General features: G+C 42.5%; 4 protein-coding genes across 8 annotated transcripts; 2 read left to right on the top strand and 2 right to left on the bottom strand.

Annotated features, from left to right (window-relative positions):
* Positions 1 to 2,089: 2,089 nt before the first annotated feature.
* On the bottom strand, positions 2,090 to 16,766 carry Oatp33Eb (Organic anion transporting polypeptide 33Eb). Of its 2 annotated transcripts, XM_064681211.1 has the most exons (5): positions 7,339 to 7,549; positions 7,086 to 7,274; positions 5,381 to 5,537; positions 4,022 to 5,319; positions 2,090 to 3,030 (listed from the first exon to the last, which is right to left on the bottom strand). In XM_064681211.1, the coding sequence occupies exons 1-5, from the start codon at positions 7,403 to 7,405 to the stop codon at positions 2,252 to 2,254; spliced, it is 2,490 nt and encodes an 829-aa protein (XP_064537281.1). In that variant the 5' UTR covers positions 7,406 to 7,549; the 3' UTR covers positions 2,090 to 2,251. The 2 variants fall into 2 exon arrangements, with proteins under 2 accessions (XP_064537281.1, XP_064537282.1); XM_064681212.1 differs by lacking the exons at positions 7,086 to 7,274; positions 7,339 to 7,549 and adding an exon at positions 16,627 to 16,766.
* On the top strand, positions 9,000 to 12,502 carry LOC135427667 (V-type proton ATPase subunit S1). Its single transcript, XM_064681239.1, has 5 exons — positions 9,000 to 9,165; positions 9,234 to 9,339; positions 9,409 to 9,637; positions 10,319 to 10,957; positions 12,018 to 12,502. The coding sequence occupies exons 1-5, from the start codon at positions 9,071 to 9,073 to the stop codon at positions 12,233 to 12,235; spliced, it is 1,287 nt and encodes a 428-aa protein (XP_064537309.1). The 5' UTR covers positions 9,000 to 9,070; the 3' UTR covers positions 12,236 to 12,502.
* Oatp33Ea (Organic anion transporting polypeptide 33Ea) lies at positions 12,745 to 19,896 on the top strand. Of its 3 annotated transcripts, none has more exons than XM_064681214.1 (8): positions 12,745 to 12,992; positions 15,709 to 16,021; positions 16,661 to 16,902; positions 16,970 to 17,231; positions 17,309 to 17,923; positions 18,016 to 18,076; positions 18,687 to 19,378; positions 19,469 to 19,896. In XM_064681214.1, exons 2-8 carry the CDS (start codon positions 15,808 to 15,810, stop codon positions 19,633 to 19,635), a joined length of 2,253 nt encoding a protein of 750 aa, XP_064537284.1. In that variant the 5' UTR covers positions 12,745 to 12,992; positions 15,709 to 15,807; the 3' UTR covers positions 19,636 to 19,896. The 3 variants fall into 3 exon arrangements, with proteins under 3 accessions (XP_064537284.1, XP_064537285.1, XP_064537283.1); XM_064681215.1 differs by having other exon boundaries at positions 15,697 to 16,021; positions 16,973 to 17,231; XM_064681213.1 differs by having other exon boundaries at positions 15,697 to 16,021.
* Positions 19,897 to 21,580: 1,684 nt separating this feature from the next.
* Positions 21,581 to 27,512, bottom strand: eRF3 (eukaryotic translation release factor 3). Of its 2 annotated transcripts, none has more exons than XM_064681197.1 (7): positions 26,436 to 27,512; positions 23,816 to 24,001; positions 22,980 to 23,749; positions 22,834 to 22,920; positions 22,550 to 22,726; positions 22,319 to 22,487; positions 21,581 to 22,248 (listed from the first exon to the last, which is right to left on the bottom strand). In XM_064681197.1, the coding sequence occupies exons 1-7, from the start codon at positions 26,884 to 26,886 to the stop codon at positions 22,205 to 22,207; spliced, it is 1,884 nt and encodes a 627-aa protein (XP_064537267.1). In that variant the 5' UTR covers positions 26,887 to 27,512; the 3' UTR covers positions 21,581 to 22,204. The 2 variants fall into 2 exon arrangements, with proteins under 2 accessions (XP_064537267.1, XP_064537268.1); XM_064681198.1 differs by lacking the exon at positions 26,436 to 27,512 and adding an exon at positions 24,949 to 25,088.
* Positions 27,513 to 27,638: the final 126 nt, after the last annotated feature.

Here is a 27,638-nt window from a genome sequence, read left to right as displayed (position 1 = left end):
CTCAAAGAACTTCACTCAAATGCTGGCCCAAGTCGGCGCACAGCAAACTGAGCGAGCAATACACAAACTGGAGTTTAAAGCAAGCATAGGCAGATGCACACACACAAACATACACATGTATGCAGAGAGAATAGCCAAATGTATGTGCATACCATATGATTGCCTGTGCATTATCTTCTTAGTCATCGCGCTCTCACGAATTTTTTGCGAAATGAGGAGAAAATTACAATAAAATAAGCACTTTAACATTCGCGAAAGTCTATAAAATCGATGGTTCTTCAAATTTTGGTTTCGTTTTTGTCAAACTTTAGAATACGATTTTTTTTTAATAGCATTTAATACTTCCGAGCCGTAAAAGTCCGAAAATGTATACCATTAGAGATAACGATCGCATTTACTTTTACATTTATAAATTAACTAACACAAAATCATGCTGCGCAGACGCGAAGTGGACAAAAGTCGTCGCACAGCAACTCGAGTGAGAGACGTTCAAAGGTAGATAACGCATAAGCGTATGGTTGCTTATGCGTTATCTACCTCGCTCACTCGAGTTGAATTGCAAAAACACACACACAAACATACATGTGTACGCAGAGATAATCGCTAAATATGTACATACATATGTATGCATGTATGCATGTGTATATGATTGCTTGTGCATTATCTTCTTATAGAACGCGCTCTCACGAATTTTTTGCGAAGTGAGGAGAAAACTACAATAAAATAAACACTTTAACATTCGCGAAAGTCTATTATATCGATGTCAAACATTAGAATACGATTTTTTTATATGGCTATTAATATTTCCGAAAACGTACACGGATGGCATTTACTTGAGAATTAGCACTTATAATTTCTGTTAAAACAGCCTTTACTCAAAGGTAGATAACGCATAAGCAGTCATACACAAGCATTGGTATATATCAATTGCGAAAACACTCAGCCAAACATATGTATGCTAGTGCCTTATCTGCTTCTGCATCACATCCACAAAACGGTATAACAAAATAATAACTGGATAAATAGTCGATCACTCGCAGCACAACAACATGCCATATTGACTAATAGGGCCACACTGAGAAAGAATCAAGTTGCGCAGCTGCATAAAAGCGGCGCTCACCAAGAAGAGCACAGTCGAGAGAGCATCACTGCCGGCAGTTATTAATTGGACCAATCAGCGATCAGCAGCGAAAAGAATCGTGAGCGCGTGAGCGTAAGTCGAAAAATGACAGCGAACACACACACGAACAGCTGACTGCTTATCTCTGGCTTTGGCTTTGGCTCAACTCGGCGCATACACGTGTTTGTGTGGGTGTGTGTGCCATATTCTTAGCAATGCGGCCGGCGCATCGTTCTCACTCGAATTTAGATCGCTTGCTTATTTTCTGTGCGCCGGTTTTTTCTTTCGCTCACAATTTAACACTCTTTTAACAATTTAATCTCAGTATTCAATATGAAGATGTTTTTGTTAGGAGCTGCTAATCCGGGCTTGTCTGAAAGGGTATTATGCATATTTTATTTAGCTTATTAAATAGCTGCTTTCTTAAGAATTGGATTCAGCAAAATAGGAGAATTTTACTCCCAATTATCACAATTCCAACAGCTATTATCAAAATATATAATCAAAAAAAAAAGGTTGTTACAGTTACAGTCCGAAAACATATACCATTAGAGATACAGAGGGCATTTTCTTGAGAATTTCCACTTATAATATTTTCACAAAATAAAGAGAAATATTATCTGAGGAAAACAATTTAGGAATGTTATACATTTTTTGATTCCTACGGATCCCTACTAATGATCTGCCGTCAAACAAATTAAAAAAAAATGTTTTAAAAAAAGTTGTTGACCAAAAAACGATTCGATTGTAAAGTCAAACTTTTTAGAAGAATTTTTGGAATATCTCGGCCAAAAATTGTTCGATTTTGAAACTTTATACCATTTTGGACTATCGATTGGCATTTTATTTGCCTGCCAAGATATTTACTATGAACCTCCACGAGCCCAACAAGGTAACCCTGCCCAAGATCCGACGATATTAAGCCGAGTTACAGCAATTTAAAGCTTTAGAAGAATATCTCGTCCATCATTCAGTCAGTAAGGATAAACAGTTTAGTTGATATAGATAAATGCTATAAATAATCAAATGTAAATGATAAAAATACAGAAGAGGGCGAACAAACTCATACAAAAAATATACAAAAACTATTGTCTAAGAATCGAAGATAAAGAAACTATTTGATCGGCCACTTTAGAAGTCCGTCTCCGGGCTTTGGGGTCTGGCATCCGGGCTTTGGGGTCGGACTTCCGGTTGGGCTTCAGCGGGCGCAGTTGCTTGTTGGCCTGCCAGCGGTTGCTGGGCAATCATATCCGCATTGCCTGCCACATCGTGACCCACGGCCGGCTGTGGCTCCGCCGGGGCTGGCTTGGCGGGATTGAAGGATTTGAGGGTGCCGAGCTGGGCGCGCACATCCGTTTCGGAGAGATGATGCAGCGGCACATTGGCGGGCACCGCCAGGCGCTTCGGACTGGTGCTGCCATCGTCGGGCTTGCGCTTGTCCGGCGGAAAGACAACCTGGGCGTAGGTCACGCCGCTGCCGTTCGGCTCCACGATGCTCTGTGCGCCCGAGGATTCGGTCAGCGAGCTGGGCTGCCGAAAGATGGGCGCCTCTTGGTGGCGCGCTTCGACGGCTTCGTGTGGCGCATCGCGTCGCTGCATGGGCGAGCCGGAGGCAGCTGTCGTCGTCGTCGTCATCGTGGGACTGCCACCTCGAGCGAGCACAGTCGAGGCGGGCGCCGAGCCAGAATCCTCATGCGGCACCGGCGCATACAACGAGGGCGTGTAATTGTTGTCCGTCACCTTGCAGTTGTACAGGTTCAATCCCTTGGCAAAGATGTACACCAGTATGTCAAAGAGCACGCTGGCCAGGATCAGCGAGGCTGTCAGTATGTCCAGTATGTTGCCGTGCTTGGGCGTCTCGCGCAGCAGGCAGCGCTCATAGTTGGGCGCCCAATAGACGCAGGTGGTGCCTGAAAGAGAGAATAAAATAAAGAATGAATAATTACTAAGCATGAAGAAAATTGAATTCAGAGGGGAGGACTGTGAAAAAGTAAACATGGAGGACACGAAACCGGTTTTTTTTTAATTGGTTGCGATTTGTAAAAAAAGGAGAAACCTAGTTCAGAACCGACTCTAATGCGAAGCATTGGCTCAAACCGGTAATAGTCAGTCAGTCAAGCAATCAGTCAAACAATCATCAATTATATGGAGTAAGAGATGATTTAGTTCAAGATGATTTTTATTTTTATTCCCTTAGCTCTTTCTGCTTGGAATGTGCATTAATAGCTATGTGAGTCAGTCAGTCAATCAATCAACCAGTCAGTCAGTCGGTCAATCAATCATCAATTTCAACTTCTCAGCTTTTGTTACTAGGATTAGTAGCTATGTAATTGTAGTCAGTAATTGTAGAGTTGATTAGGAAGAGATGTCCCAATTCAGTCAATCAATCAGTTGGTGATCAAGCAATATGATTTAGATAGAGTTGATTAAGACTCTCAGCTTTTGCTGTTTGGACTGTGCTTTACTAGCTGAATCAATCATCAGTTAGTCAATCAAATAGTAGTACTAGTCGGTCATTCAATCAATCATCAATTTTATGGAAATAATTTAGATATAGTTGATTAGGAAGAGGTTTCCGATTTCAACTTCCTAGCTTTTGCTGTTTCGACTGTGCACTAATAACTGTATCAATCAATAGTCAATCAAATAGTAAGTCAGTCAATCAATACTCGATTTTTTCGATTAAGGAATAATTTAGATAGGTATTTTACTGTTTGGACTGTGCTTTAGTAGTCAATCAGTCAATCAATCAGTTGGTCAGTCAAAGAATCATTCATTTTACCGAGATAAATATTGATTGATGGAGATGTTTTTCGAGAGCAGTTAATATCAAAATATCTTTGTGCTGATTATTATGTTTGTGTAAAAGTGATTGATGGAGATGGAAGTAGCTGTACTTACGTGTGACCAGATCGTAGCTGAGATGCACGGGCACATAGGCAAAGAGTCCGACGAGCATCAGCTCAAAGGCCAAGGCGAGCGTCTTGTCCTGCGGCAGGACAGCGCGCAGCGTAATCAAGGTCTTGCCAATGACGGCCATGCCCAGCAGAAAGGCGGCGGATATGCTGAGGATCTGGAAGATGATGATGGTCTTCTCGCAATTGTCGGCGCTGCAGGCGCCAGGCGTGGCCCGCGTACTGCCCGCCGAATTGATTGTCTGATCGCCCTGGCAGCTGCAGCCCTCGTACAGCTCGAAGCTGTTGATGGCGCTGCGCCTGGTGCAGCCGGCATAGCAGGGCGAGAAGTAGGTGATGCTGCTGTTCTCCGGACAGACGGGCATGAAGGCGGTGGGCGTGCACAGGCACTGGCTGGCGCAATACGGCTGCGTCAGCTTGCCGCCGACGACGCCCGCAATGGCGCCCACGTCGCAGTTGATGAACACGTAGCCCACATAGATGACGACCAGATGGAGGCCCAGACTGATGCCAATGCCCGTTATGGTGCGCGCCGAGAGCTGCGCCTTCGAGATGATCAGACCGGCAATCAGCATGCCCACCGCCATGACGGGCGGGCGCAGAAAGTACGAGACAAAGGCGGCCTTCCACTCCTGGGTGAGCCCATCCTGTTCGTTGTAGGGCAGAAAGAAGCGGCTCTGCATGTAGTTCTCCTCCTGCAGGCCAAAGTTGAGCACGGCGCTCTGCAGGCACATGATGGCCAGCAGATTGCACATGAGCAGGCGATTCTTGAAGAGACGCTTCAGCGAGGGCCAGAAGTCCGTGTCGTCCATGTAGGTGGAGAACTGGCTGCCGAAGGTGCGCATGTTCGACTGCTCGATGATGCGCTGCGCCGCCTGATGGATGACCGTCTTGGGCAGCCGCTTGGGGAACAGGCCCAGCAGCACGGCTCCGACAAAGATCAACGGCGCCAGCACAATCCAGCCGAGCCACCAACCGACATGGGTGAGTCCGACGCCCAGCACCAGAAACGAGCCCACCTGCTGGCCAAAGGCACGGGCAGCGAGCACAACGCCAATTACGGCGGGACTGTCCTGCGAGAGCGAGTTGTCATCGATGTAGCTGACGCCCAGCGTGTAGTACGCCAGGGAGCCCATGCCCAGGGCCAGCTGGAGCACAAAGAGCAGCACCAGGGTCAAATTGCTGCTCTGCGACTCGGTTAAGGTGAGCTTCTGGAACTGCGCCAGCGATGTGGCGCACAGATTCGCATCCACCAAGGCGTCCTGCGACTGAACACCATCAGCACTGGGTAAAAGGAGGGAATCAGTTTAGATTGATAGTTGAGCAGTTGTCTCTTTGCACTTACAAGTTCATTATGGCGGGTATCACTGTAATCACACAGGCCACCGACTGCAGCATCAGGGTGCCCACCAGCCACTTGATCGGATGATAGACGTCCGCCCAATAGGCGAAGGCCAAGGCGAACACCGCCTGGAATAATCCACTGCTGACCAAAAGCCAATCTGTGTGCACCAAATAAAGAATTCATTTTGAATTAAATCAATAATTATAAATAAAATATAATTAAAGTTAATATTCGAAAGAAATCAAAACAAACCGACCGAAAATTTGAGCCTAGAATTCCCTATTGTTTGATTTGATTGGTTATTAAAATAATCTCTACACATAAAACTGTTTGTCCTGACTGACTGACTGATTGATTGACTGACTTACTGATTGATTTACTGAAGGACTGACTCACTGACTGGCTGACTAAATGATTGACTGACTTACTGATTGACTGAAGGAATGACTGACTGACCCATTGCTTAACTGACTGACTCACTAACTGATTGACTGACTGAAGGAATGACTGACTGACTGACTGACTGATGGACTGACTTTCTGATTGACTGACTGACTTACTGATTGATTGACTGAAGGAAGGACTGACTGATTGATTGACTGACTAACTCACTGATTGGCCGACTGACTGATTGATGACCAACGCACAGGTTTTGGGAAATTCCCCCGCATGTGTGGAAAAATCGCGAAAAACGTTTGTATGAGACTTTTTTGTTTACCATCCTATCGGCGTCCAACTCATTTTCAAAGATCATTCCTCAAAATCATATGATATTTCACACATTTCGATAAATGCATTTCCCTTTGATGAAATTGGGGGTCAAAGATTTGGTGGGTGACGTTTCATGTTTAAAGTCATTTCTAAGGATCTATATGAAAAATCTAAGTTTCCTCGGTGGAAAATGGGATTTGAAGATCTTTTGTCTGAATAGCTTTAAAACTATATTCAAAGCTCTACATAAGAACTTAATGAATACGTGTTTCAGCGATTTTGGAAATTTCACCCGCAACTGTGGAAATACTATGGAGTTTAGGGATCGAACAGACGAAAATAGTATTTAAAATTTATATTGCACAATATTTTTTCCTAAATAAATTAAAACAGACGTTTGAAAAATTTAGATCGACTGATTACGCCTAATCGAATCGCGTTATTCCTTAAAATTGGAATCGGAAGTGAATATGCACGAAAAACCGTTCCAATGTTTCGCACATTCCGCACATTTCGACATCATATTATATGATAACAGATAAGTTCCAGCTACAAACAAATGGAATTGTCAGCAAAGAAATGAATCGTACATTTCTTGATTTGAGCAGACGTGATAATGCAATTGATATACAAGAGTTTACGTAAGTGGAAATGTGCCCGAACTAAACTGATTTCAAGAAATCGCGATCCCAATAATATTAGAGAAATAAAAGAAATAAAATGTGTGAAAAACTTGGCCAACTGTTTTGATTGCACATTCTGAAATCGAAGCAACAAGTTGGCTACTAGAATTCGATGACACACACTCGTACACACACACACACACTCGAAATCATAAACAATATCGCAAAACTGATAAAGTCCTCTTTGCCTCTCGCTCGCACGTTTTCTATCTGGAAAACCTCAGCCCCATTCGGCGGAGCATTGAGGCCAGCAGCTCGCATAGCTGTAATGTATATTCTCGTTTTTTTTGCGATAAGTTTTGCTTACTCACCGACTAGGAGGGGATTGTAGCCGTGCTGGAAGGCGGCCTGCTTGGCCGAGACCCGGAAGTAAAGCTCGCAGGCGCCCTGCAGCAGCCCGGAACTGAGCAGGACTACGGTGAAGGTGCGCAAACGGGCGTATTGCTGGCAGCCGGGGCCGCGACACCAGCCCAAACCCTTAATGCCGCAGTCGACGCTGTCTGTGTGGGATATCAGAAGAGACATATATTCACATATATATATTTATACTATATGATCACGCACCATCGGGTATATTGTTGGCATTTACCGCGATCTGCGATAGATCCGAGTTGCGCGTATTTTGCGCCATTTCGCGCTATTCGAAGTTCGATTATTCAATTATTCAATGATTCGTTTCGTTTAACTCAAATTTAACTCAATTCTTGTTTCGATTCACTTAATTTGTTTGTTTCATATTCGCGCGCGACTCTTTGAGGCAATTGTCACTTGTCGACTGAATGCGCAGGTGAGAGCATCGCAGCACAGGTGCGAGCATGGAAATACCATTATTTTTTATATATTATTCTTTGTCTTCTGATAAGCATTCCGTTTTATCTTATCGCCACTTAATGCCATTCCATTTCCAGCTGCGTACTCAACATTATTACGCATTGGCAGCATGCTGCCAGGCATTCTGCAACATTCGACTTGTAGCTAAGCATTCGAAATAAACTTGTGAGCAACATGCGCAGCACTGCAACATTCGTTGACAACATTCGAGTTGATGTTGACAACAGCCTCTGCTGCATGTAGCCAAGCATTTAGACTTGGTTTGGATCAGTTGTTCACAGCAACAAGGCATTCAACTTCTTAGCAACATGTACCGAAGCATTCGAATGCACACGCAGCAACATTTACAGCGGATCAGTTGTTGCCAATAAAGATACACAGCAACTTGTAGCTAGGCGTTCGAATTGTAGCTTGAGGCAACTTTCGATTTGATATGCTCAACATCACGCCCAGACCAACATGTAACTAAATATAGATTCAAATCTGATTTTTAAAGCCACTTGAACTAAATTTTCCAAGTGAAGTCGGCTTCTGATTGATTCGAATAGATGCAGCAGCATGTAGCCAAGTATTCGAACTAGATTCGGATGACATATTGACAGCAACAAGTCATTCGAACCGCAACATGAAGCGCGGTTTGATGAAGAAACACTGCTGAGAAACATGAATAACCTCCGATTCGACATACAGACAAGAAAGGGCTATCTTCGGCACGCCGAAGATTTAATACCCTTGCAGATCCAACCTTTTCATAATGCTCATAATTGCATTAATTGCCTTGCCCGTATCTAAGAAGCACAGGGAATATAAATAATGCCGAGTATTTAAGATATCTCGAAAAGCAAAAAGTTTTTCCTCATTTTCGACCGATCGTTCCTATGGCAGCTATATGATATAGTTGCCCGATATAAATAAGATTTTGCATAGATGTAGGGAGCATAGTGAAACTTATTAGTGCCAAGTTTGGTTAAGATATCTCTAAAAGCAAAAAAGTTTTCCATATAACATCTTAATTTTCGAGCGAACGCTCCTATGACAGCTATATGATCTAGCGGTCCGATCCAGTCAGTTCCGATATATGTACTTCGTGAAACAGAAAGACGGATATCTGAAAAGATTCATGATGATAGTCTTAAAACTGAGAGACTAGTTCGCATAGAAACAGACAGACGGACATGGCTATATCAACTCGGCTATTGATACTGATCAAGAATATATGTATATACTTTATGGGGTCGAAGATGTCTCCTTCTAAGCGTTACACATTTCGAGACAAAATTATAAGACAAAAATAATATACCCAAGGGCAGAATATGTTTAAGCAAAGTAGAACAAGCTTATAGCCTTATCAAATAAATACACGAGATATTAAACTTAATTTAAGCAAGCTTTGCAAGAGTTTGTGGAAACAAATTCACTTCATAAAAAAAGTGTAGACTGAAAACTATTCTCGTTGTTTTCCAATATGAAAATAATTCTAATTTCGCTTTGGCTGGTTGGCTTTGGGTCATGCACAAATGTTCCCAGGACGCCGCCCGTTCTGATCTGGGGCATCAGTTTGTAAGTCTGGCAACGCTGTCGCGGACATTAACTGTACTTTATGGGAGTCCTGCCTGTTCTACCCACAGACCTGATGCTCGCAGCATCTTTCAGGTAATCAAGTCGAATCATTTTACGAGTCTGCTGCGGTCGCTGCTCAAAGAGCACATGCTGATCGTCTACTTTGAGCCGGCGGTAAGTTGTCTTCTTCTTCTCGAACTTCGCTAAACACAGGCTAATTAGCTCCTTGCCCCCGCCTGTCAGTTGACCTCGAAGGATTTAAGCTGCATGGAGTGCTTTACGTATCTGCGTGGCGTGCAGCCGCGCACCTATTACAGCCAGGTGCAGGATCCGATCCTGAGCGTGGAACTGCTCTTCGCGGAACGCGAAGAGGAAATGATCTGGAACAGAAAAAGAACCATGTTGACGCTGACCTGCCGCACGAATAGCATCCACGTATACAACTTCAGAGATTCAAATCTGACCACACACGGTGGGCAGAGTACTCAATCAATTTCTAATACACACACACAGACAGTCGGTGAATATCCGGCCAGGTGTTAAAACTCTGCTACAAATTCTTTTCTGCCGCTTTACCAAACAATCTTCCATATTAAGTTGTGGTCATAAAAAGGGGACTAGTTAGCTTTATAGAACAATTTTCACAGCTCTTAAATTTCAGACATTCCTTTCCACCTATTTTCCGCCCGTGCGAAATTCAATTTTATTTGCGTGGTTTTCAAAATGAATTAAAAATCGATTCCTTTAAAAGCAAAAAATTTGTAATCAAAGTTTTCCGCACATTTCACTTCCGTGAACTTCTAAAAATCATTGATGCTGTAAACTCAACTTTCACTCATACAACCTCACAAGCCTTACTTTCCGCCAGATGAGATGGATTTGTCGAAAAGTGTAAATTACCTCTGAATTTTCGCAAAGATCTTTGATGAAAATGAACTTCATGCAATCGTTATTCGCGAATTTCCCTCAAAAAATAGAAAACTAAAAGTTTTACGAGTTTAACATACGATTTCAAACTTTTTTCATTTCACTTTTTGAGATCCACGGCGAAAATTGATTTTAAAATGCATGACAAATGCTTTGCTCCAACAAAGCCGGGTAGCATTTTCTTGGTTCAAAAATACACTCAGACTTTTATATTGATGCCCCGCAGATGATTTTATGGAAGCCGTGGCCAGTAACTTGGAGAACTGTCCGGTCATCCATCTGTACACGGCGCACGCGGAGCAGACGAAGGCGCTGCAGCGGCGCCTTCAGCGCGAGAACGACATCATGAAGTTGGGGAAGCCGACGACGACGACGACGACAACAACAACAACATCAAAAAAGCCTAAAATGGGAGACAGCGACGTCAGGGAGCACGTGCCGCGCAACCGTTCGGCGGAGGATCCGCCAATTGTTGTGCTGCGACATCCGAAGGGTATCCTTTCGCTGGACAAGATTGTGTTCGCCGAGGAGATACCGAAAGGCCTGAATGTCTACTACAAGCGCATTCACATCTACCCGAGCGGCAAGTCGTCGCTGAGCCTGCAGCTGAGGGATAAAGCGAATATTTTAAAGGGCGTCAACTTCATTATTGACACCTCGCTGGGCCCGCTAAAAATTAAGTTGGCGCCCGTTGTCGGTTGTTGGCGCATTCCAAAATTAATATTCCAAAATACGACATTCATACCCAGGGATTTGCTGTTCTATGGCAAGAGGTTTAGCTTCTGCTGCCACGCCGTGACCGCCTACTCGAGCCAAGGAGCGCGCCTCACCCTCTACTCGTTGAGCATGGACGTTGTCCTTGTGGGTAAGTGATCAGCATATATGATCGAAAGGTTGCTTCCTTTTTTCACAATTCAATTTTGCACTGGAATCGATCAGTACCCTCTGATCTATAGCTACAAGTATGTAGCTTATATTATATTAACATAGAGGGATAATTACAATGAAGAGGAAGGAGGCAGTTAGATAGGTCGCCGGAGTGTAGCCTTTGGAGGCGCCTCTCTCTCTGATGGGTCAGCCGGGGCTTGTCGGCGTAACGGCTGCTGAGGAAGTTTACCTGATCTCCGACCTTTGTTTGGCACAGTTCGCATTCGATGGCGTCGGTTGTCGCGTACCATGGCAGGCCGGCAACCTTGAGTGCAGCCTTAGCTTGGACTACTCCTATTCAACGCAGCTGACGTGCTGACGCCGTGCCTCAGACTTGGATAGCGTATGACCAGATCCTTTTAATAAGCTGCGCCATCGTGGAGACAAGCAGCTTGCGTTGCGACTTATAATAGCCAGTCGAGCCTTTCGAGTCTCAAGCATTGTTCTCTTGCTGAGATATGGAACTCATATGGGGGATGAGCCTACGGTGCAAGTGGACGCCCAAGTAGCAGAAGGAGCTCGGTTGCTCAATGGTCCCTCCATCGGTCGAAAGTTGCTATAGTCCAAGACTCCATTTCCCATATTTTTAGATTTAGGTGGCAGCTGTGCGACCAACAAACCTTAGCTCCACCCTATGTAATATGCTTTCGTGAATAGCTTCGGTGCTTATTCTCCGATCTTTATGATATGTTCATGTGGGTGGAAATTCAAAGATCAGGTTTCTAGCACGAACAGGCATCTAGACAGACGGACAGGGATAGATCGATCGACTTTGGATTCAGAGATGCCTCCTTCTGCACTTTTGCACACAAATCAAACCTTTTCAGCCATTTTCAATGGGCTTAAGGAATAACAATGGAGGTTTTCTTAATAGATCAAACTAACTTTTAGACTTTACGATTCGTTTTGGGTTTAAGCTGTTGCTGTACTCCTCTGTTTGCCAGAATAATAAAACTTAAAATCCTTTTGACACTTATAAAATTTGGTATTTTTTGTAGATACCATTTCGGCCATGGATCCCGACTATATGCCGAGGGCCTGTTGGCACTGTGAGGAATATCTGACGCCCGGCATTACGCAGGCCATATTCACGGTGTCCATACTGTTGTCCCTGTTAGGTCTGGGTCTAACCATGTTTCTGGAGATGGGTCGCAACATGCGGATGCCGAACATTAATGACCCGGAACCGCATTTGAAGGTCGCCTCCGAGCGTTAAACGGATCGGAAAGGGATCGCGAACTTGAAAGGCGAACCTCGCCCGAACCATCGTTGCACATTCTACAATTTTTCTATATTCTAAGCTAATTCACTTGCCTACAAATCTAAACACAATGAGGAGACAGAGAGAGGGAGGGATGTATGGAGGGGGGGAGGAAGGTGCTTTAATAGTAAAATAGTGTCATTGTCGCGTTTGTTGTTGTTTCTTATTGTATTGTTATTGTTATTAATAAATATTACTATTGTTGCTGTGCACACACATAAATCAATTCCCAGAGAGAGGGCGACAGACAGACAGAGAGAGAGAGAGAGAGCGGGAGAGAGAAATATGCATTTGGCTTTCACGTGGCGTATGCGTAATGCCAGCTCTTTGATAACATTTGCAGTCCACAATATTTGCTGATAATGTGTTTTTATTATCCGCATTATCGAGCCACAATTATCGACACTGCGTGTGGAGCCAATGGGCCAGGCCGACGAATTTATTTCAATTTTTTTTCCAAGCTGTCAGTTTGATACGCGCCACGCGGCCGCAAGGTTCTCGCTCTTGGTTTCCCTCTCTCGGTTTCGGTCGGTCGGTTCTCAGTGATATGATAACGATTCCTGATTCGCCTGAACAGTTAACGATCCTCGCCTTTTGATCACAAGAGTCGCTGTGCTTCTAAGGAACTTAACCGTATTTAATTGGGCCTATTTTAAGTGCTTTCGAGTGCCGATAAGATTGATCATAATTTGCAAACGCCTTGTGATAAAATGTAAATATGCTAAAAACAAAAAAGAAAGAACTGACGAATTGGAACTTTTTTATTGTAATTCCAAATTAGCTCAAGTGGAATGTATATTAAATATGTTTTCTTATTATTTGTTAGAGATAACTTTAATTGTACTCAATGTCAAAACATCTTATTTCAAGAACTTTTGTTTAGTTCCTAAATTACTTCATCATGATTACGTGATACTCAATGCGAACAAAACTCATTATTCAAAACTTTTTCAGGAAGATTATGGAAATGTTTTTTAAATATTAAGAATACGATTTTTTTTTAGAAAGTCATTTTTTGGATATATGATTAAAATGAACTCTTCTTTCAGAATTTCGAGCCTGCAAATTCCTATTCCAAGTGATTCTTTTAAAATGTTCTAATTTAAACAAACAAAGAGATTAATTCATAACTTTTTAAGGAAGATTATGGAAAGTTTTTATATTTAAGACAAGAGTTTTATTCAGAACGGCATTTTTTGGATATATAATAAGAAGCTCAACTCTTGATTAATCTATCTATCTATTAAAATACTCTTCTAGAATTCGAGCTCGAGTTCGAGTTCCTAAACCTTAAGCGAATGTTTCTTTTGTCTTCTAAAAAAAAAACAGTGACCGATAGCTACTGCTCGGGTTCTTTGTTTGCAGTTGATTTGTTGTCAGATCGCCTGGTATTATCTGGCATGGCGTACTATCTATCTTTGCGGGCTTAGTTGCATTTATGGCTGCAATAGACATTCGTCTATTTGCCTAGCACAAATTGGGGTCGTTTAAGGGGGCATGAGATTAAAGACGCACAACAAGGCAGAGCTTAAAATTAACGCAAGATTAATGAATTTCCATGTCAAGACATTAAGCTCGTCAAAATTGTAGCCAATTAAGATGTGAAGAAGTGTGAGAAATTTAATTAAAAATAATATTCTGTGGTCTAAATAGAACGCTTCGGTTCCAAACACTATTCTAATTTGCGAAGAGTGCAAATCAAATGCGAAATTGATATTAAAACGTGCAACGCCGGGCAATTTCTGCTACTATATTTTAAAATTATGTTGCTAAAGGTTTCTCTGAAAATCTTTTACTTGAAAGTGGTCAAGAGTTTTTGCGTGTTTGATTTAAAATATTTGAATTCTAAGAAAGAAGGTTCTAACATTTAGTTTTTTCCTTTTTTTCTTTCAATTGTTTTAAGATAAGCAATTAATGTGCCACAAGCGATTATTAAGCCAATTTCTTTTGTGTACACGTAATTTTATTTACCGTTTTTTTAAATTTACTGCCGAAACCCTCAAGTTAATCTTTGTTATTACCGTAGGCCAATTGTTGGCCAGTTACCACTTATTAATTTGTCCAATACCATGAACTTTTGTTTACATACTCTATACTTGAGATTGCGACTAAGGGGTATATTAGGCGCAAGCAATAGATAAAAGGAGACGCTTCCCAAAACCAGACCTCTTTTATTAAGGAATTGAGGGCATTCTTTGAATTTAAAATATAATGTAATTTGAATCTGAATGCAGCTATTAGAACCTAAGAGATTTTTTCAAAAAACATGATTTCAATATTTTTATCGATAAATTGAAAACGGGGCAAGCTATCGATTATCGGAAAGGAACTCGTACTGCGTGCGCACTAGGAGGACCTACGTTCAAAATTTCATGTCTCTAGCTCTTATAAGTTCTGAGATCTTTGTGTTCATACATACGGACGGACGGACAGACAGACGGACATGGCTGGATCGACGCGGCTATTGATGCTGATCAGGAATATATATGCTTTATGAGGTCGGATATACTTCCTTCTGCCTGTTACATACATTTTCACAAATACATGATATTCCCTCTTTTTAATCATATTTAATGTTGTCAGGGTACGACACTTTATACAGGGTATTCTTTGGTCTATCATGCAGGACCTCAGCCGGCCAATGCGATTTGCAAGAGCTCAGCGTAAAATACGTGATAAGATAATAGTTTCACCAGACCAGACGCTATATAATCTCATAGAGGCCATTTAGCCAATTTCTGTGGACAATCCTGACCAATAACAAAACTTATTTTTAATTCTAAATTTCAAATAAAGTGAAAATTCACATTAGTTGGCAGTTGGAGGAGAAGAAGACAAACGGAATTCGCAGATCACTTTATAGGTCCGAAAAACTGGCCAAATACATTGAGAGAGCTTATCTAATCAAAAGGTGGACTAATATGATCTTGAACAAGTGCCGGGCCTAATCAATTATTGTACTCAGAATTCCTCATATCGTACCATTTCCAATTTTATAGACGTCGAATTGGGCTCAGAATAAAGGCAATAGTCACGGTTAACCAACTTTTTTGAGCCAAATAAAATTATTCATAAGTCAATTCATATCGGACATCATTATGAAATTGAACGCTCCACAATTGTAATTTACAGGTGGCAAGAAATAATATTTGCTTTTCTAGTTTGTATACTCTTTGAAAATGCTTAAAGAGGGGCATGCTGGTTTCGACAGGCAGAAGGATGTGTCTCTAGGAAGATATATTCCTGATCGGGATGAGGAACTGAGACTGTCCTTCTGCCCATCTGAATCATCGCGTTAATACTCGACATAAACCTTAAATATGAATCATTTGATGCATCCTAGTCGGGCATTCCCGACTGACCCTCGTCAATGTTCAGTTTCAGTCATCAATTCGCATTTGTATTAATCTTATCAGTTGCCCACCAAGCGAGACATGCTCAAGTCCAACCACTGAACAGACAATCGATTACAATAACAATCACAACAACAATTACAACAACAACAACAATCATCATCACCCGGAGCCATGGCGGAGCGGAGGAAACAGCAAGTGCCCCCGGGCCATTACTTGTGCGGCCTGGGCAAGTGGCATCCCGCCTGGCTGCAGAAATACGCGACGACCAAATGGTTCATGGGCGTTTACGGTCTGCTTGGCACCATCCAGGCGATGTCCTACATGTACTTCATTGTCACGTTGACCACACTGGAGAAGCGCTTCAAAATACCCAGTCAAACTACAGGTGAGCAGTTCTGGACTGCGCAGTTCAGTTTGATTGATGGCGGATTGATTTGGCATGATTTGATATATGATATTAATTACCAACAATTAATTGTAAAGTACATTCACATTGTCGGAATCATATTCTATAAATATCTATAAAAATAATTTGCGGGTAATATTAAACGGCTTTGCACGGCTCAAAAGTTGACAGGAAAATTGAAGTTTTGGTCATGCAACATACCTCCCCCAAGGCGCCTCAAACATGGTTTGAAACAAACCGGGTTTGAACCTAACCGTGTTTGAACCGAACCGGTTCGAGCCCACAATTTCAACTTATTTTTAACCGTGAACCCAACATCTAATCAAACCCGATCCGTGCTCATACGGTTTGAGCTGTGCTTCAATCATCAGTCATGCAGTCAATCAGTCACTTATTAATAGATTAACAGTATCTTAGTATGTACTTCTTCGATCCTCACCCTCTGCGATGCCTAACTCGATACCTATTCCTTTCGCAGGCATCGTTCTCAGTGGCAATGAGACATTTTGTACTTCAATCATCAGTCATTCAGTCAATCAGTCACTTATCAATATAAATAGTTATTAGTACTTTTCGATACTTACCCTCTCCGTTACTCGATACCTATTCATTTCGCAGGCATCGTTCTCAGTGGCAATGAGATATCTCAGATAATGTTGTCGCTGATATTATCCTATATCGGTGGGCAGCGCAATCGTCCGATGTGGATAGCCTGGGGCATTATGATCTGTGGCTTATCCTGTTTTATTCTGGTGCTGCCCCATTTTATCTATGGCGCTGGCGATGAGGTCCTCCAGCTGACCAAGGAGTACCAGGATAGTCTCTGGAATAGCTCCCTGAATCTGAATTACACGTCCGTGGTAAGACCCGATCCCGTTTATATATATATGTATATGCATACATTTATTGCAACTGTTGTCATTTCAGCAGAATGTCAGCTCGATGAAGGCGCAATCGGAGCAGCTGTGCGGAGTGGGCAAGCCCGAGGAGAACTGCGACAGTCTGTTCACGTACGTTCCCCTGGTGCTTATCTTCTTCTCGCAGTTTGTGCTGGGCATAGGCAATACCCTGTACTATGCCCTAGGTCAGACATATCTGGATGACAACACGAAGCGCACGAATACGCCGCTCATGTTGGCTGTGGCCATGTCGCTGCGCATGATTGGACCCGTCTTTGGCTTCTTCTTCGGTGGGTTGCAATGATTTCCAGCTTTCTCCAGCTTCCGATTGCATGCTTATCCTGTTAATCCGCCTCTCTCCTTTTAGGTTACATCTCGTTGAACACCTTTATCGATCCCAGCAAGACGCCGCTGATTGATGACAAGGATCCACGCTGGCTGGGCGCCTGGTGGCTGGGCTGGGTCATTCTGGGCACCCTGATGTGCATGTTCTCCGGCCTGATAGGCCTCTTCCCCAAGCGCCTGCCCAAGAAAACGGATGACCCCAAACACAATTCGCATTTGCCGCACGTGCTGCGGCACGAGGAACTGAAGCGCGAGGAGGGCCTCTCGCTGAGCAGTCGCGTCTCCTCGAACGCCGCCCTGGACAGCATTGGGGCTGGTGGCAATGCCGATCTGCCCAAGCTAAAGGATTTTCCAACTGCTCTGATGCGTCTGTTGCGCAACAAGCTGCTCATCTTTAATATCACCTCGGGCGTCTTTTACATTCTGGGCGCCTCCGGCTTCATGACCTTCCTCTCCAAATACATGGAGGTGCAGTTCCACAAGGCCGCCCACAGCGCCACCATTGTCGTGGGTCCCGTCTCCATTCTGGGCATGGTCGTGGGCCTCTTCGCCTCCGGCCTGGTCATATCCAAGAAGAAGCCCTCCGTCAGCAAGGTGCTCATGTGGAATGTTTTTGTGGGCTTTGTCTACATTTGCGGTCAGTTTTATATTTGTATTTACATTTTTAATTTAATTTTTTTATATTTTCACTTAATTCGTATTCTTTTCTCATCTACTTTCGCTTTACAGGCCAGCTGTCGTATGCCTTTTTATACTGTCCCGATTCTGTATCAATGGCTCATGTGGGCAAGTAAGTAATCGCCTTAATTAATTGTTTTCTCTTTTTCGTTATTCACTTTCTTTTTTAATATTTAATGCACACAATAATTAACTTCTCACTCAAGTCCTGCAATTTTCACTACTCGGTTATTTTTCGATCTGCCATTCGCCTCGCTGCATAAGCTTAGCCTTACTGAGCGTTGCCACCCTGTTATACTTTCATGCACTCGTGACGTCACTGTTCCTGCACTCTTCACTACTCGGTTCTTTTTCGATCTGCCATTCGCCTCGCTGCATAAGCTTAGCCTTATTAAGCGTTGCCACCTTGTTTTATTTTCATGCACTCGTGACGTCACTGTTCCTGCACTCTTCACTACTCGGTACTTTTTCGATTTGCCATTCGCCTCGCTGCATAAGCTTAGCCTTATTAAGCGTTGCCACCTTGTTTTATTTTCATGCACTCGTGACGTCACTGTTCCTGCACTTTTCACTACTCGGTTCTTTTGCGATCTGGCATTCGCCTCGCTGTATAAGCTTGGCCTTATTAAGCGTTGCCACCTTGTTTTATTTTCATGCACTCGTGACGTCACTGTTCCTGCCAATCATTAAAACTTGCATTCACGCCAATTTCTCTTAAACAGCTTCAATTTGACGACCAACTGCAATGCGAACTGCTCCTGCGAGGGCGTCAACTACTCACCTGTGTGCCATGAGGCCAGCGATACTACCTACTTCTCGGCGTGCCATGCCGGCTGCACCAGCTGGAACGCTGACAGCAAGCTGTACGATGAATGCGCCTGCCTCACGGTAGATCTCAAAGCTGTACCCCAATATGGTGGCTCGGAGCGCTTGCTAATGGAGCTGCAGCCCACGGGAATGTCGCTGACAGAGAGCACCGATCTGGACATAGATCCCGCAGCCGTGCCGCTGCTTAACGATGACTATTCCACCGAGCTGCACGAGGATCTGTTGACACGCAGCAAGCGAGCTGTGGCCGATCTGATACTGCGTCCGGGCGTTTGCATGGATGGCTGCAATGTGGCCTTCTGGACGTTCTCCATTACCTCGATCATTGTCAATTGGTTTGGCAGTTCGGGTCGCATTGGCAATGTGCTGGTCAACTATCGCTCCGTGTCGCCGGAGGATAAGTCCTTTGCCCAGGGCTTGGCTTTGATGATGATCAGTTTGTTTGCCCTGATACCGGGTCCGATTATCTTTGGCCGTATCATTGACTCCACCTGCCTGGTGTGGACTAAGACCTGCCATGGCAATGGCAATTGTCAGCTCTATGATCAGACGAGATTCCGTTATTCCGTCAACTTTTTATCCTGCCGTAAGTTTTCACCAAATATACACACCTTATAACATACCCTATAATCTCTTATATGCTTTCTCTCTTCTCCCTCTCCCTCTATCTCTCTAGTGTTCACCTTCATTGGCGTCTTCTTTGATTGGCTCGTCTGGTACTACGGCCGCGATCTGGATCTCTATGGCGATAAGGAGGCCAAGCGCCAGGAGCAGGCTACAAGGCGGGATCAGCCCATTACGCCGCTGTTGGCCAAGAAGACGTCGGAGCAAGCGGATTGCTAACCAGCTTCCAAATGCAATACTCAAAAATCTGGTGCCAATCATGAAGAGTGTTCAAGATATGGTAGACTTCAGCTATGGGACCGATTGCAAAGCCATTTGTACAAACATTTCGCAGAACTACGGCTAACTATGGATGCATCAATTGTCGTGTGTGTGTCGTTTAAGTTTTGTTAATACATTTTTATCTGTAATTTGTTAATAAATAAGATGAATTTATATGTTATAATGTTTAAATCGTATACCAATAAAAGTTAAAAATAATTCGAATCGATTTTCCAGTTACCTGTATTCAGACGAGTTTGCAGGGTTGCATTAATGAACCTGTTCCAAGGGTTACATGTTAGAGTTTACTTCTTGCTATTCTCTTGAAGAGAACCCTTTTTGACTTAGCTCCACAATAACCGTTTTTCTGAGAAATGTTCACTGATCTAGTTCGCTGGTTCTTTCAGTTCGATATTGTGAGCTTATCGATAAGTTTCTTAATCTTTCGTCTGTGCCTGGTTCAAGAAAGCGCTAAAATTGCTTTCTAAAATATGAGTTATTAAATCTATATTTTAATATGATTTATCTGTTATGAATACAAATTTAAGGATTTTAAACTGGTTTTTGTTTTGGTTCGTTTTTTTTTGTCTTCTTTTTGTTTTTTTTTTTCGTTTCGCTTTTTATTGATAAAAAATGTTCAAATTTATACGGATCTTGGAGTTTGTTGTTTCGCTTTTGTCTTTAAATATGTATACATACATGTATAATAATAATACATTTAATGTTGTATAAATATTCCCGTTTTGTCTATATAATTTCTATTATTTCGTTTTTGTATCTATATTCATACAATTTATATTTATTTATCAGTTGCATAGTTCTTTTCGTGTCATTATATAATCATTTTTAGTTACGAGTTTGGAGAAACATTTAAATATCATCATCATCATGTATAACTGTCGGAGAGATTTTTAACAATTGTATTTTCATTATTTCTTTTGTTCGCCTTTTTTGTTTACTAGAATGCGCGGTAAGCGTTAAAAAGCAGCTTGTTTTTCATTTAATATACGCGTTTGCTTTTTAAATACATTTCAAGTTAATTGAATTAACTCAAATATGGGCGAATATTTAACTTAGTTATGTATTATTTTCGTTCGTTATACAAGTATTGTGTAAATGGTAACAACATTTCAATTCAACTTTCAAATGAACCATTCCATTAAATTAGATACACAAGTGTTTTTTTTTTTTCTTGGGTTGCTTAAGAATTACGAATTTATAGCGAGAATTATAAAATTTTGAAACTAAAAGTCGATTTAGTCGATAAGAGTTAAGAGAGCTCATGATGTTTGTGGCGCTGAAACCGTCTTGGTCCTGATTGTGTTAGAAAACATCTAGATTTTGTTTAACTAAATCAAAATAAACAAAATACAAATGGTTTTTTGTTTTTGCTTTTAAGGAGCAAAAGGCATTTTTAGTTTATTTCGTTTCGTGGTTGATTTGCGTTGCCTTCAATTCACTAAATAGTTAAACAAAATATTTAATAGTTTACAAAAAATAAATTTGTTTTTAGTAGCAAGTGAAATTCTCATCATTTTTAGAATTAATATTAACAATAGCTAAGTAAACAAATAAAATGATATTCTGCTTTTCTCTCTCTCTCTCTCTCTCTCACACGTACTAGTTTCATCATTTTGAGCTTAAACTTAAATTTAAAGCATTTCGTTGAAACAAAATTGATAAAAGTAGTTCGTAATATTTAAAAAAAAATGACAAACATAATTTCCGTTTAGGCGGCGCATAACATATTTCAAAGGCAGAGAAGCAAAACATATTTGAGGAATTGGCAACTATTTATCGCTTTTATCTTTTGTGTTTTTTGTTTTGTTTTGTTTTGTATAAATATAAAAATTGTTCAGCTTGCAGCTTTGTAGTTTGTTTAAAAAATTCACGACTCTCGCACTATATAATGATGCTTAAATGTTACAACTAATAAATCGACGTCTGCTGCTTGAGTTATCGAGTTTTTTTTTTCAGCCACAACAAAGCCAATTTTAAACGTAATCATAACCCGGACAATATCTCGAATATGTACGTACGTGTTGTGTGTGTGTGTGTGTGTATGTGTGTGTGTGTATGTGTGTATGTATGTATGTACATATATATAAATAGTACATGCTCATGCTTTAGTTATACATAATATAGTTTATATTTATATATATATAATGCATTTCTGTTGCTCTCTTGCTTGAAATCTGTGTCTCTGCCAAACTGTTTCTCCTTTTTTTTCTCTTTTTAGATACTTGCTATAAATCTTCTTTCTAAACATTATCAAACGCTATTGCAGTTGGTGTATGCATATACATAATAATTGTGGAGAAAGTAAAATCTTAATTGTGTGTGAGTGAGTGTGAGTGTGTGTTTGTGTGTCTGTCTGTCAATTGTGTGTGTGTAGAAAGCGTGGCGTTGGCGTTGGCATTGGCAATTTCTCATAATTATCGTCTCGTCTGGCATACTTTGAAGGGGTGCTTGGTTTGCTATAAAGCCGCAGTGTAAAGGCGGGCGCTCGAATTCAGCTTGGCTCAATTTATTCGATCACCTTGAGTACCTTGCCGATGGCAATGGTTTTATCTGCGAGAAAAAGGGAATATATATATATATAAATTATGTTTTATTTGACTTATTAACTAGTCCCACTCACTTTCATCTCGCAGCGTGAAGCGTCCCATTTGTGGGAATAGCTTGAACTGTTCAAGGCAAATCATTCCGTAGCATTCGATGCGCATTATTGCGACCTGATCCTGTTTAACGAATCTTGGACGTGTTTTTGATTTCTCACCACTCTTCTTGTCGACCAAACAGATGAGTGCCTGTCGCCACAAAAGAAAACAAGTTATATGTGAAGTGAATTATTTATTTGATCGGCACTCACCTTCACCGTGACCTCCTCGGCGGCGCAGTGTATGTGCATGACAGCCGAATAGCCCGCACAGATAATTGATTTGTGTTCTAATATAACGACCTGAGCATCAAAAATTTTGCCCGTTTTAATTGGATTGGCGGCATCACAGAGCACAAAACCGGGCGACACGTCCTCCTCCTCGATGCCCTGGGTTAAAAATAAATAATTGATTAGACGATCTGAATATTTGCAGCAAGGCTGCAAACCGAACCGAATGGCTCTCTATGTTTGCAGCCGTAACTCTTGATACGCACTTTCAGTTTAATCTTGACGTTCTCGCCGGGACCCACAGAGGTAACCTCGTAGTCGTCTGAGAACAGTTGATCCACGGCCACTTGCGTCTGCAAATGGATTCAATTAGCACGGAGGATTTCATCTTTAATCAATTTGCTGCACTTACCCGATTTGGCATCACGAGCAGATTTTGACCTTTGCGCGCGCTACCGGACTCCACTTTGCCCATGACAACGGTGCCCATATCCTTATATTTGTCCACAATGGGCATGATGAAAGGTCCATCCTGATTGCGATTCAGTGAGGGCAGCTCATCGATGAAGGGTATAAAGGCGGGCCCTCGGTACCAGGGGCACAGGGACTCTGGTACTTGATCCTTAAGGCCATAGCCGCTGAGGCCCGAGCAAGGCATAAAGGTTAGATCCTTGGCTGGATTGAAGCCCAGCTTCTTGAGGTATGGTAGTATCTTGTCTTTGCATTCGTTGTAACGTCCCTGATCCCAATTCACAGTCGGATCGTCCATTTTATTGACCAGCACGACCAGATGCTTAACGCCCGCCGTCTTGGCCAGCATGGCGTGCTCTCGCGTCTGCCCGCCACGATCGAAGCCCGTCTCGAATTCACCCTTTCGCGCCGATATGACGAGCACTGCGAGATCCGCCTGCGCCGCGCCGCCAATCATGTTGGGCACAAAACTCTTGTGTCCCGGCGCGTCCAGTATGGTGAAATGCTTGCGATCCGTTTCAAAAAAGGCGCGTCCCACCTCCACAGTCTTGCCCTTGTCGCGCTCCTCCTGGTTTGTGTCCAGCGCCCACGATAGATACCAGCTCTCGCGCGATTTCTCGCGCGCCTCGCGCTCATATTTCTCCAGTGTGCGCTTGTCCACCATGCCCGTCAGCGACATGATCTGACCGCCAATTGTTGATTTACCAGCATCTGCAGCGGGGATAGAGGAGGCGGGTTAAGCTATGCAATTGGCGCTTTCATCATTTGAATGCATACCAACATGTCCGATGAACACCACGTTGACGTGCTCGCGCTTGCTTCTGTTCTCCTCCACCTTGACAATCTTTTTCTTGGAGATCTTCGGCGTGGCTTCGTCCTCCACAAAATCGTCCTCGGCTTCCTCATCCTCGGGCGTTATGATGGCATCGTCCTCCACGTCCCAGCTATCAGCAGGATCGGTTTCTGCAAATAATAGTTTTCATATAACAGATAATTGTCAACAGGTGGGAAATGTTGGTGCAACGTGCAAGCTTTTTGTTTTGCAAAATAATTTACACTCGCCCAACGTACGCATATTTATATATTTAGAAAAGCGTGAATAAACTGGATATAACTGCTTTTAAATCTTTTTCACACTCAAAACTGAAACTAATTCGGATTAAGCAAATTATATAGTAGCCACGGAACAAATCGAATTATTATTTATTTTTCTTTTTTCATTGAGAAATGCGCTTTTCTTATCTACTTCAGCGATTGTGCTCATTCGCTTGTCTTATCAAAAATGTCAGCCCTGGTTAAATGTTATCTTTGTATTGCGCTTCGTTTTTGTTCTGAAATTGACATGACATTAGGGAGGGCGGGGGGGGAGAAGAGGGGGCTTCATCCACGTGCCAGCATGAGTCATTGGCTGCTGCAGGTGTTTGTCCTGCGTGCAAAACGTGCGCTAGAGATGGACGCGTGTTGTATCTATTAATACTAATACACAAAGCACGATTCCACATGAACTACTTTTAGCTATGATTATTATTTTATCATTTTTTTTCATTTTATGCAGCCTCTTAATATTCGTTGCCAGATTGTATTTTTTTTTTATATCATATATTTCTCAACACAACACGAACACGCACGAAATTGGTTTTATGCAATACGAACATTTCGTGTTTTGTCTTCGTGTCACGACGAAAAATTTGCCACGCGCCAAAATCTTAGCCAGAGCACATTTGCCTCCAGGGCCAGTAAGTAAAGGTAAGGCGCAGCGGCAGCGGGGACAAGCACAGAGTATTTATTTTCTCTTCGAGCACACTCAACAGATTCAGTTGAAACTGGTCAAATCTGGTCGCCACAGGTTATGGCCTGGCCTGGCCTGGCCAAGAGGGCAATGCGCGCGCAGCTACTTTACCGTTACTAACTTTTCTTCGGGTGCATTTTGTTTGTGTAAATAACGCTAGGGTCGCCCACGTCGCCTTCTAACATGTGAATTGGACTAAAAACGAAAACCAAACGTATGAAATTCAATAAATGAACGTGTGCGCGTTGCGACTGCGACCGCTCGGCACGAAAAAGTAAAAGTAGATAACAGCAGGGCACAAAAACAAACGAATTACTGTACTAAGACAACCTTCGTTGGTAACAACCCTGCTTAGCAGGTTGTTGGTATTTATCGATACTTCGTTGCTGTATTTATCGATACTTTGATTAACCTAAGCTTGTAATTTTCGGAGACGAAGCATTAAACTTATTAAAAAATATAATAAAAATAATATTTACAAATAATTGCTCGCTAAGGTGCCAACTAAAATTTAAATTCAAGTTGAAAGCGGTTCAAACCGCATGGGATTTGCATAAAGTACACACACACACACCAACAGCAACTGCCATTTGGGCCAACACCACATATCGCGCGCAACTGCTTATGACGTTAATAATAATAATAACAACAACAACAACAGGCTTGTTTGTGCGTGGCAACGACACAAAAGCCCCAACCAGGGCTGCGTCGTGTGGAGCCATGTGACTAGAGAGCGGCATTCGCTAGCGAGTGTCTTAAAATAAAATAAAAAAAAACAACAAGAACCGCTTTGAGTCATTCAACGGGCGAGCGAATAGCCATGCGATAGAAGCAGGCGGCAATAAAGGCGAGTGAAAAACGTAAACGTGTCAAAACACGGAGAATGCAGCAGAGATGCGCAACAAGGCGCTAACAGTGAAATATTTAACAGCTAGTTTTCATTGTGAAAAAGAAAGGCCCAATCAAGCGCTAACGTGATTTAAAAATATTAATATTATTATATAAATTTTAATAAAACTAAATTTAAAGTGAAATAAATATTTTACAGCACTTTCACAGTAATTTTAAGAGCATTTGAAAATCACTGTGAAATGGCACGCAAATATTGCGCATCGCTGAGACGAATGCACGATAAATGGCCGCTCACAATATGAACAGCTGCTGCATCTAGTGTCTGTGTATGTGTGTGTGTTAGTAGCACTAAGATGCAATTCTTTGCCATGCAATTAAAAAGAGCACAACAGACACGAATTGTCACCAGCCCGTACGCCCACACAGACACACACACACACACATATATATAAAGGCGCTGGTTACCGCAACTACATTTTAGGTTATGTTATGCGATAGACCGATAACCTAAGCATTTTTGCGTTAATTTTGATTTTGATTTTTTTTTTTGCCAGCTTATCAACAATAACAGTTAGCTAGCCGGTTGTCTTTGCTTGGTTCTAATGTGCACGTAGCGACTCGTGACGTCACAATGCAAGAGTTCAATGTGCCCAACATTTGCTAAACTACCCCCAGGGCGCCCACACGCACACACACACACACACACACACAGGCAAACACTAAACATGTATATATAGAATCTCCCTTTATATTTACCATTGTTTGCTGTTATTTTGTCCGCCGCATTTAGCTGTTCAATTGGTGCCGCTGTCGCTGGTGAAGGTGTGGTAACGGGCGAGCCTGGCGCTGGCGATGCCGAATTTGAGGCTGCCGCCGATGACGGCGCTGCCGTTGTTCCTGTTTCCGTTACCGTTCCGCCGCCGGCATTTAGCGCATTTGTGGAACCGGCACTGCCCGTGGAATCGGGCGTTGTTGCAGGTGTGGCACTACCAGATGCCGGCACGGAACCAGCTCCAGGCTCAACAGCATTATCCACTGGCGTTGCCGGCTCCTGTTGTTCTGTAGACGGCGGCGCTTGCGCTGCGGCTGCTGCAACAGCCGCTGCGCTGGCAGCGCTGCTGTAATTAAAGCTGGGCACAAATTCCACTGCATTCACATTGAGAGTTGAGAATTTTGTTGAAACTTCCGTATTTTCCTGAGCGGCCATTACTGCTACTGCGCGTTGTAATGGTGTATCGTACAAATTACTTTCGAGTTACTTTTCAGTGGAAATTTTCACTATTCGCCCCTGCTCCTCTGCTCGGCACACACACACACACGCACACACTGCGACGTCGACGACGACACACTTTCGCCTTGCTTCTTTTGCTGCACTCACACAAACACGCGTTTGACTTTCGTCGTTATTGTTGCCACTGAGCAGTAGTAGGATTAAGGAGGGGGTGGAGTTGATGAGAAGACAACCCAGCCTTTCGATTTGTGATTAATTTGTTATTGTTTCAACGTCGTAGCCAACTTGTACGTCGCTGCTTTTGCTTTTCTCCCTGCACTTTACTGTCTGGCAGCACAACACGAAATTCTATATGTGTGTGTCTGTGTGTGAGTGAGTGTTGTGTGAACAATCTTCTTCACGCGCTGCGACACCTTTTCCAGTCCTGTTCAACGGCTGTGCCCACACATATACAGCTGACAATTGAGCTCCTGACAAAAAACAATTTGTTTTTGCGGTTAATTTGGCGAATTTGTTGCAAAATTTGTAACAAAAATTTTACACGTTTCACCGCCACGCGTTGCAAAGCCAGGGATGGAAAATATCGATAGCCGTTCAATATCGTTTGAAGCAATGCAATATATTGTATATAATATATATAATGAATAATGATAAAGCTTGTTATTTTAGTTTTTAATTAAAAAACGTGGTAAGCAAAAACCGGTTAAAACTTAAAAAATAAATTTTTT

The sequence above is a fragment of the Drosophila montana genome, unplaced genomic scaffold (assembly GCF_035044405.1).
Source record: "Drosophila montana isolate Dmon_TW-CO22-7 unplaced genomic scaffold, ASM3504440v1 contig_2192_1, whole genome shotgun sequence".
Lineage (NCBI taxonomy): Eukaryota > Metazoa > Arthropoda > Insecta > Diptera > Drosophilidae > Drosophila > Drosophila montana.
Note: the sequence above shows the minus strand (reverse complement) of the source record. Positions and strands in the feature narration are given on the sequence as shown.

Coding starts and splice junctions, on each gene's coding strand:
- Oatp33Ea (XM_064681214.1), top strand. CDS start 15,808: ATGGCGGAGCGGAGGAAACAGCAAGTGCCCCCGGGCCATTACTTGTGC. Junction 16,022..16,660: donor AATACCCAGTCAAACTACAG/GTGAGCAGTTCT, acceptor TTCATTTCGCAG/GCATCGTTCTCAGTGGCAAT. Junction 18,077..18,686: donor TCAATGGCTCATGTGGGCAA/GTAAGTAATCGC, acceptor TCTCTTAAACAG/CTTCAATTTGACGACCAACT.
- eRF3 (XM_064681197.1), bottom strand. CDS start 26,886: ATGGCCGCTCAGGAAAATACGGAAGTTTCAACAAAATTCTCAACTCTC. Junction 23,750..23,815: donor GGTGTTCATCGGACATGTTG/GTATGCATTCAA, acceptor TCCCCGCTGCAG/ATGCTGGTAAATCAACAATT. Junction 22,249..22,318: donor CTTCACGCTGCGAGATGAAA/GTGAGTGGGACT, acceptor TTTTTCTCGCAG/ATAAAACCATTGCCATCGGC.
- LOC135427667 (XM_064681239.1), top strand. CDS start 9,071: ATGAAAATAATTCTAATTTCGCTTTGGCTGGTTGGCTTTGGGTCATGC. Junction 9,166..9,233: donor CTGATCTGGGGCATCAGTTT/GTAAGTCTGGCA, acceptor TTCTACCCACAG/ACCTGATGCTCGCAGCATCT. Junction 9,340..9,408: donor TCGTCTACTTTGAGCCGGCG/GTAAGTTGTCTT, acceptor CCCGCCTGTCAG/TTGACCTCGAAGGATTTAAG.
- Oatp33Eb (XM_064681211.1), bottom strand. CDS start 7,405: ATGGCGCAAAATACGCGCAACTCGGATCTATCGCAGATCGCGGTAAAT. Junction 5,320..5,380: donor ATACCCGCCATAATGAACTT/GTAAGTGCAAAG, acceptor CCTTTTACCCAG/TGCTGATGGTGTTCAGTCGC. Junction 3,031..4,021: donor CAGCTACGATCTGGTCACAC/GTAAGTACAGCT, acceptor TCTCTCTTTCAG/GCACCACCTGCGTCTATTGG.